This window comes from Hippopotamus amphibius, chromosome 3 (assembly GCF_030028045.1).
Source record: "Hippopotamus amphibius kiboko isolate mHipAmp2 chromosome 3, mHipAmp2.hap2, whole genome shotgun sequence".
NCBI classification, from domain to species: Eukaryota; Metazoa; Chordata; class Mammalia; order Artiodactyla; family Hippopotamidae; genus Hippopotamus; species Hippopotamus amphibius.
This window is the reverse complement of record NC_080188.1, coordinates 119,532,801-119,547,675: the sequence shown is the minus strand read 5'-3', so window position 1 is coordinate 119,547,675 and position 14,875 is coordinate 119,532,801. Positions and strand designations below refer to the sequence as shown.

The 14,875-nt window shown below is 45.0% G+C and overlaps 1 protein-coding gene across 1 annotated transcript; it reads right to left on the bottom strand.

Annotated features, from left to right (window-relative positions):
- Nucleotides 1–351: 351 nt before the first annotated feature.
- On the bottom strand, nt 352–8,752 carry LOC130850218 (pregnancy-associated glycoprotein 2-like). Its single transcript, XM_057729616.1, has 9 exons — nt 8,700–8,752; nt 7,452–7,599; nt 6,369–6,486; nt 6,153–6,271; nt 5,025–5,218; nt 4,004–4,120; nt 2,283–2,428; nt 2,102–2,202; nt 352–648 (listed from the first exon to the last, which is right to left on the bottom strand). Exons 1-9 carry the CDS (start codon nt 8,750–8,752, stop codon nt 496–498), a joined length of 1,149 nt encoding a protein of 382 aa, XP_057585599.1. The 3' UTR covers nt 352–495.
- Between the last annotated feature and the right edge of the window lie 6,123 nt (nt 8,753–14,875).

The window sequence follows — 14,875 nt, the reverse complement described above, 5'->3', positions numbered from 1 at the left end:
CTTGTTTCTTAAGGTTTCGACCCCTTGGGGATATATGTGTAGAAGCCTGAGGGAAAAAATCTGTCAGGCTAAGAGAATCAAACTTGAGAGAAGGGAAAGAGTGAGGCAGAGAAAGGGTGAGCTGATGGCTTCTGATTTTTGGCTCTAGTAACTGAGGTGTTTGAATCTGCTCTGGTTCCTGAGTCCAGGATCACCAGTATCCTTGCAATAAATCTCCACTTTCCTTGAAGCCAGTTGGAATTGGGATCCACTCACTTGTGGTTCAGATGAGGTTCTAGTTCCTGCCCAATTATGATGCACCTCCCCGACCCAAAGAGAGGCACCTACCCATTCATATTAGCACCATTAGGATTGGAATCCTTTATTCTTTACTTAAAATAGGGCTTTACAGACAACCAAACACAGTCCACAACCATCCCTTGGCAGGAGTGCCCTACATGTGAGTGAGTGTGTGTTTGGAGTGGGCCTGATTGATTCCTGAAGCAGCACCAGGATTTATACTGCAGGAGCCAGGCCAATCCTGCTGTTTGCCCGATCATAAACAGAGAAATACAGCCTCAGGAAAGCATCACCCAGGACCCAGGTTTCAACTTTGTTCCACTTCTCTGTGCCCCCTTGAAAGTTGCTCAGACAGGTGCCCTTGGGATCCTGGGGGAGATGGAAATACACCCCAGTCAGCCTCATCCATTACCTGCCACCAACCTTAGCAACTAGAGCCAGTGGCTTCTCAGTTTTATTGCCTTCCTTTAGTAAGTACCAAGTGACTCTCAGCAGCTATGGAAGTGGGATGCCAATCCGAGTGCATTAACAGCCAAGACATGTTGTTGCTCTAATGGAGGTTGGTTGGGAATGGAAGGATTGGGAGTTTGGTATTAGCAGATGCAAACTACTATATATAGAGTGGATAAACAGCAATTTCCTCTGTATAGCACAGGGAAGAATATTCAATATCCTGTACAAACCCTAAAGGAAAAATAGGAAAAAATATATATATGCATAACCGAGTCACTTTGTTTTATAGCATAAATTAACAACACATTGTAAATAAACTATACTTCAATACAATCAAAAAAAAAAAAAAAAAGGACAAGAATGGCCCATTGTTCCCCTGTTCTTTCCTTCACTGTTTTCTCTGCAAAGAATGACTTTTCTTCTCTCTCTTCCCTACAACCTCTCCTTTAAGACTGTTCTCAGGCACTCAGGAAGACTTCCTAGACCCATGCTCACCCGAGCTGGCCAATCCAGGTTGTTTTCTGGGACCTACCCTGGGGCTCTCCTTGTGTGTAGCCTTCATCACTCCATATCTGGCCCAGGCTCCCATTGGCCCAACGCCCAGGGGTGATACTCGAATGGAATCCAGTGTAGTTTTCCTTGCACTCAAGCAGGCCTCCTCATGCCTCCATGAGGCAGGGGGTTTCAAATTACTGAAATTCCCTGTCTTCCTCAAAGCCTTTCTTGAGCCCATCAGCCACCTCTGAACTCCCGCAGGGAGGTGACTTGAAGCCTCAATCCTTTTGCTGGGGCCATGCAGTCACTGTGCATCCAGTACTCTCATGAGCATTCAACATCCCAACAGATGGATATGGTACCCCAACTCACAGAGGAGGAACTGGAGCTTAGCAATTGGAAGTTGCAGCTGAGTCCTAGGTGAACCAAGTATTAGATCAACCAACCAGGACACATTTGAGATGAGAAGGGATACGGTTAATCGTTATGTTGGTACAACACACTGAGACTGTCCTCAGCCAAGCCCACTTGTCATTGGCCGATTTCAGGGATTGCTAGAGCTGACATACTGTGCTCATGTATATGAGGGCTCTGGTTGAACTGGGCAGAGGCTCTTAGGGTTCGTCTCTCCTTGTGCCTCGCGCCATGCCTACACAGGGTGGGGTCTCCATTTATTTCAGGATGATGGATTTCCCAAACTGCCCTTTACTCTCAAGTGTTTGGTTTTGTGGGAGGCACTGGCACAGCCACGGGGACTCAGCAGCATCTGCAGTGGTATGGCTCAGCCTGAAGAGGGCCCCCTCCTCCCAGCAACAGCTCAATGGTCCTTGCAAGGCCCAGATTTGAGAACCAGCCCCCAGGGTTGGCCCCTCACCTTCCAGGTGTAGGCTCGAGCGGACACTGGGTACTTAATGCCATTGATGGTGAAGATGACACTAGGCAGATATGTGATGTAGTTACATGGAACCACGTACTGTTAGAGAAAGAGAAGAGAGTTTGGCCTGGATGATCCCTGGTGTGTGGAGAGCCCAATAGTGACCCTGTGGCATGTCCATTCACCTCTCGACCAACAGGCCTGGCGCCGATGAGCTTCTGGATGGCATTGACCATTACGGTTGGGCCAAGAAGGAATGCAGTTCCAGTATTCACAATGGCCTGGCAGCCGTGGAAACAAGCAATGACCTCCCCATTCAGGGTGATGCTGAGAGACAGTGGGACAAAGATCACTCTGAAGTCTCCCCTCATGAATGCCAGCATATCTGACTGTCCCCACAATTGCCTTTTGCTCATGCCCTGACTCTGTCTTCCCTTGTTCTGGTCACATACCCTTCTTTGACTTCCTTTGAGTTCTTGAATGCACCAGGCTCTTTTGTGCCTCAGGGCCTTGGCATGCCCTGCTAGCCCTGCCTAGAAGACCCCCATCACTTTTATCTAGCTAATTTATTCTCATCTTTAGGGTGCCAGGTAAAATGTCACATTTTCTGTGAAGTCTTTCCCAAAGACTAGATGAGCCTCCATTTTTTCACTCTCTGTAGACTCATCTTCATTTGTAGCAAGTACTGAAGTGGGAATTCATTACGTGTGTGACTCGTTTCATGTACGTCTGCCTCCTTATATGTAAGGGCAAGTTGTATCCTCAGTTTCTCCCTCAAGTACCCACCACACTGTGGATGCAAAATGTATGTCTGTTGAGTGAATGAATGAGTGAGTCAGTGAGGGAGAGAGTGAGGACAAACATGAAGATTAACCAGAGACCTGTGTCTGATCAAGTACATGTCAACTCACACAGTGAAGGTGAACACTCTTTTGGGCATCAGATGCAAAGAGTGCTGAGCAGGGAAAAGCAGGCTGTCCTGGGAGAGGTTGTTTCCCTGCCTGGCCCCTTCACCTGGATCAGACATTGAGGCCCCCGGCCAGGTGTTGCCTGAGGTAGCCCGTGGGGGCCTCCAAAGGACATGTAAGCTTCTGTCTGACGGTAACACACAGAATCCCATCAGTTATGGCCCCTCGTTCTCAGGTAACTCATGAATTCCAGCTTCTTGCTTCTCTCTGTAACAGCCCCTGCCCCACTGCATGTGTGGGATGGGGGTGAGGGTGGATGCAATGGGCAGGTGGAGTGTCTCTTTGTATGGGTTACTTTCAGGTCTCAAGAATGGAGCTAACCTCTCTCCACTGCTGGTAAGCTTCTCCCTAAGGAGACCAGACTTCCCAGTTTGTCCAGGAGTTTCCCTGTTTTTAAACTAGCAAGTTTTTGTATGAAGAACTCCCTCATTACTGGGTAGCCCTAGACAGATGGTCATCTTATCCCAACCCTGCTTAGGCTAGTGAAATTCTCCCTGATCCTCATTTCACCATAATTTAGGGTCCTCAAACCATGCCATTTACCTCACAGCACAGTGGATACATCCCTTTCCAGGCTGTATACACCTCTCAGGACCCTGTTCTGGACCCTGATCAGGGCCACAGTCAGAAATCCTGGGGCCATTATGCACCCATGGGTGAGTGATGTGTGTATTTATGTGTGTTTGTGTGTGTTTCTGTGTGTGTGTGTGTGTGTGCCTCTGTTCTCTGTCTGTCTGTGGGTCTGTGTGTGTGTTTAGGTGTGTATCTGTGCTCCTGTGCATGCTGATAGGTGTGCCAATATGTGTGTTTGTGGGTGGAGTGTATGTGTCTGTGTGTGACTGTGTGTTTGTGTGAGCATCTGTGTGTGTGTGCATGTGTCCGTGTGTACCTGTGGGAGCATCACTTGGGGTGACCCTTAGCGGGAGAGGCTTACTGGTTCATGATTATCTGCCAGTAGAGGGTGTGGGACACTGGTATCCAGTTGAGCTCTCCTTTGTGGTAGCTGTGGTCCACCCCGCCAAACATCACCACGCTGCCATTCTCTTTCCCACTGAGGAGAGAAGGAAGAGTCAGGGCTCCTTGTCAGAGAATAACACCACTCACTGTCTGAGGGCTGTGCTTATCCACCCATCAGAGGCACTGCTATGGTCTCCATTTCACAGATGTGGAAAGTGAGGCATGGAGGGATTGATTACATGACCAAGGTTGGTCAGCAACTTATGAGTGTCGCTGAAGAGGTTCAAAGCTGTGCAGCCTGGGTGGCCTCTGACCACCCGCCCTTTTGAAGAGGGCCTGGTCCCATCCAGAAACCAGAGTTCTCAGAGATATCCTCAGAGGAAACCGTGCAGGAGGGGTCTCTCTTCCACTTTGTTCAGCCTGTCATTTTCAGAAAAGCAGAGGCCTGCGGTCACTAAGGGCTTGGGTATGGGCTGACTCAGTTTTGGCTTCAGAGGCCTGTGACCTGTGTCATCCATGAGGCCCCACACTCAGCAGGGACACATGGTGCTGTTATTCCTGTTTTGAAATTCCTAATAGTTTTTGAACAGGAGGTCCCCCATTTTTATTTTGCCCTGGCTTCTGCCAATTGTGTAGCTACTTCTGAGCTCAAAATAAAATGTTAGTGAGGAAGTAAACATTCCCGCCATCCCTGTCTGTCCTTCCATATCAAATCCCTCAGCAAATCCTATTGCCTTTTCCTCCAACCTGTATCCTGACGCCTTCCATTGCTCTCCCCCTTCCCTTCACTTCCCTGGACCAACCTGTTGCCCTTGAGCCCATGAGTATGGTTTTGTTCCATTAAAGCATTATTTACACAAACTAGTGGTGGGACCATAGTTATGTTGAGGTAGACAGTCTTTCAGTAAACTTCTGCATCAAGAGGTTGATAATTATTCATACAACTGAAAGCATCTTACTGCTAATTTATCAAGAGGGTTTGTCCAGCTCAGACTTACGTGCTCAAGTAGAAGGCAAAGACAGGCTGAGAAATAACACCCAGTTTCTTCAGGTTGTCGAAGATGGGATTCATCCCTCGGTGGGCAAGGCGGGTGTCCCCAAGGCCCAGGATGCCATCAAAGTTTATATGATCCAAACGCAACATTTTATTGATCAGACCAAATGCCTGGCGCAGGTTGATGAGTTTCCCAATCTGAAGGAGAGGAGAATGTTTCCACATAAAGGTTTGGGATGTGGGGCTGGGACTAGGCTGGGGTGGAGATGCCATTAGCACCTCAGTGAAGACTTGAGGCTAGGCTGTGCCTTGGTTTTACCTAAGTTGGTTAGAACAAGCTGGGACAGGAATTTGGGTTCCATTTGTGCAGGGCTGCAGATTTTTAAGCAACACCTGCTCCTCCTACACACACCATCTGAAGGGAGTCAAATTGGCCTCATGTCTTCTGTACAGGTGGGGAAACAGAGACTTAGGACAGGAGCAAATGGAGGAGGCAGGCCATGGATTTAGCGGAGTCTCAAAGGCCCCCTAGAATAAGAACCCCTGTATCAGGTCCCTCCACACCTGCGGTCTCCTACTTTTCCTGCCTAGATGCCTAAAGGCTGCTCCCAGGGACCCAAGATCAGTTTTACTGTTTCCGCAAATACCCACAACTGCACAAAATCTGACTGGCCCACCCAGCTCCACCACTTATCAGATGCCTGACCTACACAAGGCCCTGGTGCTCTAGACCTCAGTTTCTTCCTCTGTAAAGTGGAGCTAATCATAGTACTTGCTCTGTGGGGTTGTTCCAGGACTCAACATGTTATTACCATGAAATTGCATGCCAGAGTCTGAGAATAGAATTGTGGGTGATTTTTCACCAGTCTCCCTGCTCTCAGCAAAATGAACCTTGAGCTGCTCAAGGGCAAAGGAGCTGCATATTCACACCCTAAGCCACTCTCTTGATTAGCTGTTCTGGTATATTGTGTGTCAGCAGGGGGCTGTGTCCCCAGAGGCACTCACTGCTGGGCCAGCAGCCAGCCACTAGGGCCCATGGGAAAGACTGGCCCCACCAGTTTGTTCTGAATCTCTTTTGTAAGCAGTGGTGGCTCCCAGGGCAAGCCCTGACAAACTTCTGGTTTCTAGTTACCCGAACTGTGTCATAGGCATGGGATCCAATCACCCTCCCAGTGCCGTATTTGATGTCAAAGCGCCGGCCCGTGAGCTGGAATGTGCTGGATGAATGAGGGTCGAAGAACTTGCGTGCACCTGCAGACACAAGAGATGAGTGTCTTTCAGGTGCCAAAGACAGAGATGTGAATGGACCAAGGAGCATATGATGGGCAGGGAATGGGCAAGAACTCACGGTAGGAGGGACTGAAGCAGTTGATGGAGGTCACCCATATGTCATATGAGCCAGTGTCAAAGACGACGCTAAACTCCTGAGGGGGTGTTCCAATGCTGATGTGGCCCAGGTAGGACAGCTACAGGAGGCAGGGAGGGGTGGCTAGCGCAGCCCTGGCTGCCCTGCACACCCTTGCTTCCCAGAGTGCTGCCCCCCTCAAAGTGTCTCATGTCTCTTGAAATCACTTTCCAACCACCACACCTCATAGCCTCTGTTCAGAATGGTACCGTCATGCAATTCACTTTTTCTTGTCCATGTGCAATCTTAGTTCCCACACCCCACATTGACCCTAAGACAGTGCAGCATTAGTGCAGAGCGTTAACCACTGGACCTCCAGGGAAGTTCTGGTGCCTTCATTTGAGAAGCTCTCCAGTATCCCCTTCAAGGGCCAGCCTGAGTGTTCCCTTCTCCATGTGGTCCTCCTAGGTCACCCCGGGCCAATTCCTTTAAACTCAGATGAAGTGCTATCTAGGCCATGCAGTTGACTCTTCTATTGGACATGTATTAACTCTTTGCCTATCACTCAGGCTGGCCTATGCATTCTTAAGGAGAACAGGAGACTATTTTTAAAATCAATAACAATAACCATAGTGTTAAATTTTTATGGTGTCACAGGCCATAGGGCTCAGTATCTTTCTGCTGGTGTCCTTCTTGCATTTGTGGAGGCTGGCCTTCCTCTGCCTGGGGTTTCAAACCTGATGTGCAATTGGCTTTAGTTTTTGATTAGACATGGCTCACCTTTCTCCTCTAAATCTGGGGCTCACTTAGTTCAGAAAGAACAAGCTCCCTCAAACTACTGACATATCTTTAGCACAAAATAGATGTTTACCTGCCACTTGCTCATTGCAGGGCCCAGTCACCACAGACAAAGAGCTGAGGATTATAGTGCCTTCTCCTCTGGGAATGGGGTCCCTGATCCCCAGTATTTCTGCTTCTTGCAGGAGCCCCAGCCCCAACATCCAGCCTGGCCCCTCCAGATGAACACCAGTGCTAGGCCAGAGCACCAGGGGGCGCTGTGGAGCACCATCCTCCCAACACACTCACATCCATGAAGTTACTCAGGGGGTAAAGAAAAATATTCGGGTCATCAGTGGCATTCTGGGATGGGTCATCAGTGTTCTCCAGGAAATTTGTCAGAAGGTTTTTCTCCCTGAGGATTTCTCGCATGGTCTTGGTCTTCGTTAGAGGGATTCTTTCACCAAACATTGCGAAAAGCAAACAAAGAATCACAGCAATCAGCTGTCTGTGTTATTGCATGACTGTCATACATTGCATTGTAATGGTGCTGTGTATTTTTCCAACATTATTATGAGTGTCATGTTATTATCAGGATGCCATGTAAAGACCAAGGGAAAGGCCTCTGTTTGAATACACGTTCTGTCTTGTAATCTTGGGTAAGTCATGTGACCATTTTGAGTCTCAGTTTCCCTGATGGTGAAAAGGTGGAATATAATAACCCTCATCCCCCAAATAGAATGTGGTGGGTATGTATTGAGATGATGGATATAATGTACCTGATATGTAGGAAGTGTGAACAATGGCAGCTATTACCATTGCTATTGCCATTGCCATCCCACTGTATCTTTTTCCAAAAAGCTCTGGGAAGCAAGTAGAAGCGGGATCATCATCTTCTTTTTATAAGGAAGGTATTTGAAATGCAGGGAGTTTGTGAATTGGATGTGGTCCCACTGCTTGTTTGAGGTAAAACAGCCTCGAAGTAGCCTTCCTGATCTTTCTCCAGGGCTCAAGCAGCAGAGATTGCTGTGAGCGGAAGCCAGGAGATGGGGAATACATTAGGGAAATTAAAAGACTAGAGAAGGAAGGAAGAGTAAAAATAGGAAGCAAAAGACTCAGAGAGTTCTGCATACTCAGAGATAGCCAATGTAATGGAGAGATTAAAGAGAGAGATAAAGAGATAAAGACACAGGCACATTCACACTGAAAGGGAGAAAAGGCAGAGAGAAGACCTGGAAGCACATACAGGAGAAATGCTGCTCCATCGGACCACACTTACAGTTGCAGAGGTTGTGCATTGCACAATTACAAGGAATGCCATTTCCCATAGCTCATCATGTGCCTGGCACCTCCAAAGTTGTACAACCCTGCAGGATGACCGCAAGATCCTCAAGGCCCATGGGGCCCATGGCAAGGTACCCATCAGCAAGCATGAGTTGAACTTTAAGACTGTCAGAGAATGATTACATTTCCTCCTAACCCTGATGAATGGAAGAATAACAGGACAAGAAAAAACCCCGAAAGTGAAATGCTGCTGCTTATACGCAGCATACTTACGTGACTAGGCACTCTGAGAGGGCCACCAGCCCTAGGATTCCAAGCCACTTCATGTTTCTTTGCTGGGCCCAAGTACACAGGAAAGAACATGCAGTGGTGGCCAAGAGTTCCTAGTTATATGTGCTCTGACCTGCCCTAATTGTCCCCTTAGGCCACTAAAGCATCTGATAAGAAGTATGAACATCTTTAAACTCTTTACCTACATTAGTGTTCATGTGGAGTGAACTTAGAATACTCACACAATACAGAGATTTCTACTGTAATCTTTGCCTTGATTCCCGGCAGCCAAACCACACTGAACTGCATGGACTAAGAGTGGGGAGACTTGCCAACTTGGGTAAAAAACACTGCTAAGAACATGATCAAACTAAATGTTAACGGCCATGCTTCATATTCTTGACCTCATGTGGTCCTCCTAATAGCTTCATGAGATGTGCATTTCTGTCCTCTGTTGGAGAGGAGATTGCTAGGAGGAAAAGGGGTCAAAGGTAAAGTGAAGACCTGAGAGGAAGCCCAGTGACATATGAGTAGGTAGTGGGACAGATGGCACCGATCAGGGGCACTTATGATGCCAATCTGCCTCAAAAATCTAGGCTAGGGAAGTATTACAATTGCAGAGTTTCACTATTGGAAGAAATGTGATGCATGCATCTGCAAGCTATTTTATATCATCCAACAAACATACGTGGAGGACCCTGTTTGCTGGCTTCTGGGTTGGATGCTGGAAAGTCAAAGTCGAGTAAGACACAGGTGGTCCTTATCTTCAGGGGCCTAGCAGCCTAGGGCAGTTCCCACACACTCATGGCCCAGGATGCAAGAGAAATGAGTGGAAGGGCTGAACAGGCATCATGGACATGGGGCAGGCAGCATATGCCCTACCACTGGGGGCAGCCTCTCTTCAGCTCCAACCAGTGGGTGCCATGCTGGAAAGCAGCCTGGTTGGCCAAGTTTTCAAAAGAAGTCAGAAGTCTGGATATTTATGTAACATCCTCTGAGTTTCAATGTTAGGAACTATTTTTTTTCTTCTTCTTCATAACATATAATGTAAGAGAGACCTGAAACAACTGTGCGCTGGATTCAGCCAGCAGGCTGTGTAGGTTTTTATTACTGGCCTAGAGGTGGGAGTAGAGCGGGAACAGAGTGGGTCCAATTTATGTTGGTCAAACAAATGAGACTGAATGCATATTACCATGTTAATTGTATTTCCATTTGCAAAGAAAGATCTCCAGGGTCCTGTAAACCAACAAATTCAATAATGTCCATTTTTTGAGCATCTGATATAATTGCCCAATAGGATTCATGCCTTTAAACATTTTGTCTACCAAACCAAACATAGAACAAAATAACTTTTAAGCATCTTATCTATCAAAGAAGATAGAAAAGACCACTCATATCTCCTGCTCAGCCAGAGATAAACAGGCTACCTGTTAAATTGTTATTCCTGCCAAGGTGAAAACAGTGGAGTTTTAGGGCTCCTTCCAGGATTCCCAGGGCTGAGATATTCCTGCATGAGATCTATCCAGGCCTGTGCCTTGGGTAGAACAATGGGAGGCTGGCCTGGTCATAAGGTGGCTGATAGATGGGGTACTGCATCTTCCTACTCATTTTTGCACATTTTTTAATTTTGGAGGTTCAATCCTTACAGAGGGGATTTGACAGCATCTAGTAAATGACATACACAAATAACATTTAGTTCAGCAATTCTACTTCTAGGTATATATCCCAAAGATACACAGGCAAAAATAGAAAAAAGATATACCCACAAGCTACTAACTGCAGCATTGTTTGTAAAAGCAAAAGTTAGAAACGTACCTGAAGTGATCATCCACAGGGGAGGGTTGAATAAGGCATTGGGCATTGGAACAATTGGGCATAAATGGGATGGAGGGAGGTGTGGAATGGGTGAGATCTTCATGGTACACTGTTTAGTTTTTAAAACAAGGGACCAGAAATGTGCTTAAGGTTTGTTACTTTTCCATACACATATGTGTCTATTTTCCATAAGAAAGAGTGGAAGAATAAACCAAAAGATAATAAAATTTGTAATTCAGAAGAGAGAGGCAGGGACAGAATTGAGATTTCCCTGTTTTATAGTTTGAATTTGAAGCCATGTAAATGTGTTGCACAATCAAAAAACAGATAAACACATCTGTCAAAATTGAGAACTATGACAAATGAGCCTAATTCTATTGTCAATGATATAGCCACAGAGAACAAGATATTACTTAAGCAGCTTGAAACTTCAGAATTTTGACTCTGCATTCAGAATGGGATATCTTCTAAAGACAAAGACAAACAAGTAAAAAAACCCTCCCTCCAAAATAGAACCCAAATCAAAAAGACAAAGAAATCTGAAACTATATCCCACACCTTATTGTTGGTAATATTGCTACTGTGATATTGAAAGTATCATATGTGTGTGCATACAAGTTAATGCAAATAAGTAATTAAGTCATGTTGTCATGAAGCAAGACTTTCAGTGGAAGAGAAAGAAGAGATTTCAATATACAGCCAAAAAGCTTAAAAAACCCTGTGTTCTTAAAACTTGAATTGGAAGTATGTTTGTACCAATGAATTATTTTCCTTTTCTTAAGAAGATAATCTGTAATTTTTGGCTCAGACCACTGAAAAGCCTAGAAGCAATGGCAGCTTGATAACAGTGACTATCCTGAGGCCTAGCTTGTGACCGCTAAATACCATTTCCCACCAGAGGTTCTAGAGATTCTTGAAGAGATGGCTGATTTCAGGGCTGGAGCAAGCAACGCACCAGATAAGCCTTTGAATCTTGAAGAACCGGATAGCTGAGGACCTTCAAAGACCACCGAGGGCCAGAGAAAAAGTGTAGGAATTCATATGAAGAGGCCGAAAGTGGGGCACTTTTGAAACCCAAGGGAAGGGGGCAGGGCAAAACCTTTGAAAGAATGACATGGCTGGAGGACTTGACATAAACTGAGTAGAGTCAAATGGGTCCAAGGTGGCAGACAAGTTGTTTTCCATTAGATGCTTATCATCAGAAATACAAGCATAAGGATAAAAGGTGGGCAGTGGTCCAATTCCTGGAAATCCCCCAACCCTTTCTGGATTAGCTAGAATACCCTCCCCACTGATAAGCCTACAGGAGTACCCACCCCTGTAAAAACTGACAACCTCATACCCTGGTGAGGTTCTCACTTTCTGAGATGGCCCACAGTCTGTCTATGGAGTGTTTTTCTTTCTAAATAAATCCACTTCTTACCTATCAGTTTGTCTCTCACTGAATTATTTCTGTGATGAGACATCAAGAACCTGAGCTTCCTTAAGTCCTGAAACCAGATGTGTGAACTCAGTTGGAGGACTTTGGTTTTGGGTGGGTTCAAGTCTTGGCAGCGTTGGTTTAAGTGCCATTGAGGGTTGTGGCCAGGTTTGAGTCCCAGCCATGTGTTGTTTACTTCCAATCAGGATATTGGGTTGGTTTGCATCCCAGCGTGCGGGTTCAAGTTCCAATGTGAGTTGCTTGGTTTCACCTGGTGACCATGAAGGTACAGTGATAAGGTAAGAAATGATTGAGAGTTAGGTCTTGGTCCTAAAGAAGCCCATGGTACACCATGATCCAAGTATACTGGAGAGGTTCCTCTGCTGATGTCTGCTCATTTTTGACTGGAGAGTCAATCCTCTGTGCTTATACACATTCAACAGCCAGTGCAGGATAAAATTGTTAATGTCTGTACTCCTCTGAGACTCTAAGTTTTTTCTCCTACATTCTTACATTTTTATTCATTCCTGCTCTATTCCTTCTTTCCTCTCTCTCTTTCTCTTTCTTTCTTTCTTTCTTTCTTTCTTTCTTTCTTTCTTTCTTTCTTTCTTTCTTTCTTTCCTTCTTTCTTTCTTTCTGTCCTTCCTTCCTTCTTACCTTAAACCTAGAAGACCTGTGTGACCACCAAAGTGTATTTTTTATTGCTTTTACTCCTTTCCCTCTGACCCTTATAATTGCTGACCCCTTATCCACAACTTATAGCTGGACCAACGCCCACTCATTGTCAACACTGTTGGGGATATCTTCTGTGCCACTTCTTGTGACAACTTTTTGGGCACTAACACCTGGTCGGTGACTACCTTGGAATAGATAGTATCTAATATTGTAACTTCAAATCTCGACCAAATTGTGTGGTGGATTTTGACATGAGTGGAATTTTGGGTAGTTCAGGAGTTAGACATGTCATTTCAGGCTTGTCTGAAGTGGGTTAGGCTGCATCAATTCCAACCAACACCACTCTGGGCCATATACTCCAGGATTGGGAAATATTTGGAGAATAGGAGTTAAAAGGAAAAAAAAACTTAGTAGGTTATGTCATCAGGATTGACCATAACATGAGTTAAGAAATTTAAAATTGAGTGAAGTACCCTATGTTCAAATTTTCATTGTCTCGTGTCTACACAGTGGAACACAAAAGGATTTAAGAAATGTGTAGCTCACAGGGATAACTCCAGGAAGACACAGAGGACATTCTAACTGACACCCCTTACAGGGCCATGCATCATGAAAGAACATAGATTCCTTCTCTCCGAAGGTTCAGGTCTTTTAGCTATGCATTTCCCTAGCTCAGTCTGCTCCAGACATTAGGCACAAAATTTAGGAAACAATGGCTGGTCATCAGATTCTGATGAATGATTTGTTCAAGTTAGTTTATTTCGTTTTCAGTAATAGTGATATGCAGGAAAATGTTGAACACCTCCAGAGAAATATGCAAAAGGCCCAAAAGAGGGCAATGGCTTTGTCTACTCAGAGACCACCAGAGGGGAAGCTGGCTTTTCCTGGCCAATCTGACACTGGCAGACCACAAGGCCTGCCTATACCCATACAAGGTCAGTGTACCCTGTGTGGACCAAAGGGGCACTGAGAGAGGATTGTGATCAATTGTTCTTTTCAAAAAGCCAGGGCATTGGAAGAGGGAATGCCCCACATGCCAGAGAGTGAAGCGGCTTCTCAGCCATTGATGTTTTGAAATCAGAAGCCTCTGGGGGCCCAAGGCCAAAAGCGGCTCTGCCTAGAGATACCATCTACAAAAGTAATGTCAAGCATTGGGTGGTAATTGATGTGGTGGGTGACATGGTAGAATTTCTCATAGATACTGGTGCAACCTCTTTGGTCTTAACTGAAAGGATTGGAAACCTTTGCAATGATAAGAAATATGTAATGGGGTTGTCAGGGAAGAGACAGGGTCACACATTCCTGGAACCCCTTTTGTGCAAGATCAATGGCCAGCTATTTTTACATCCCTTTCTGTATGTGCCTGACTTTCCCATCCCTTTAATGGCAAGATATTTATTAACACAGTTAGGGGACACTCTGTTTCTTGAGGGGCAAGGAAACCACTCTCATCACCAAATGGTACTAAAAAAAACATATGTTAAGAGATAAAAGCTGAAGCTAAATAGAAACCTTAGTAAAGACCCTGGAATGTGGAATATCAAGATTTTAGGCTTGGCCAAAGGTATCCAGCCAGTGATTTTTAAGTAAACAGCATTATATAGTATATAAATATCAGATAGAGTATTCTTAAAAATAGGTAAGATCCTCAAAATTGTTTATAAATAATTTACCAAAATAAGAGGCCACTGGTCTGACTAAACTGACCATAGATGATATTTGGGGCCTGGTAGGAACTTTGGAAGAGGCCTTCTCTCTTAAGCTAAATGAGGAAAAGTAAAACTTTCGAACATAGGTGAATGTGTATGTCAGGCCTTCAATATCATTGACATAATCACCTAATTCTTTGAAAAAAACAAAACAAACAAACAACAACAACAAAAAAAAAACCTCTCCTTGTTTTACAAATACAGTCTTAAGAAGACCAGGGATGTGTCTCCAAAACTAATCCAAAGACCACCAATCTTTTTATCTCTCCTAAAACCTTTCCTAATTCTCTTAAAAGTCTTGTAAATATTAAACAAAGGGGAAACAAAGGTAAACTAAGAGGAACTTGCCTGTATCTTTGAGATGAAAATATCTTATTTTGTCTTCTCAGGAACCCTTATCTTTGTCATGTTTTTAAATGCAAATTTTAAAAAAGAGGGTAAAGTAATTTAGAACTTCACTTGTCAAGGATAAATAGAAATCCCATGTGTCTTTTCTATAAGCACTAGTAAAAAGAGTTCAGCCATCTAGATAGGTGACCTTGATTTTTTCCATCTGCCAG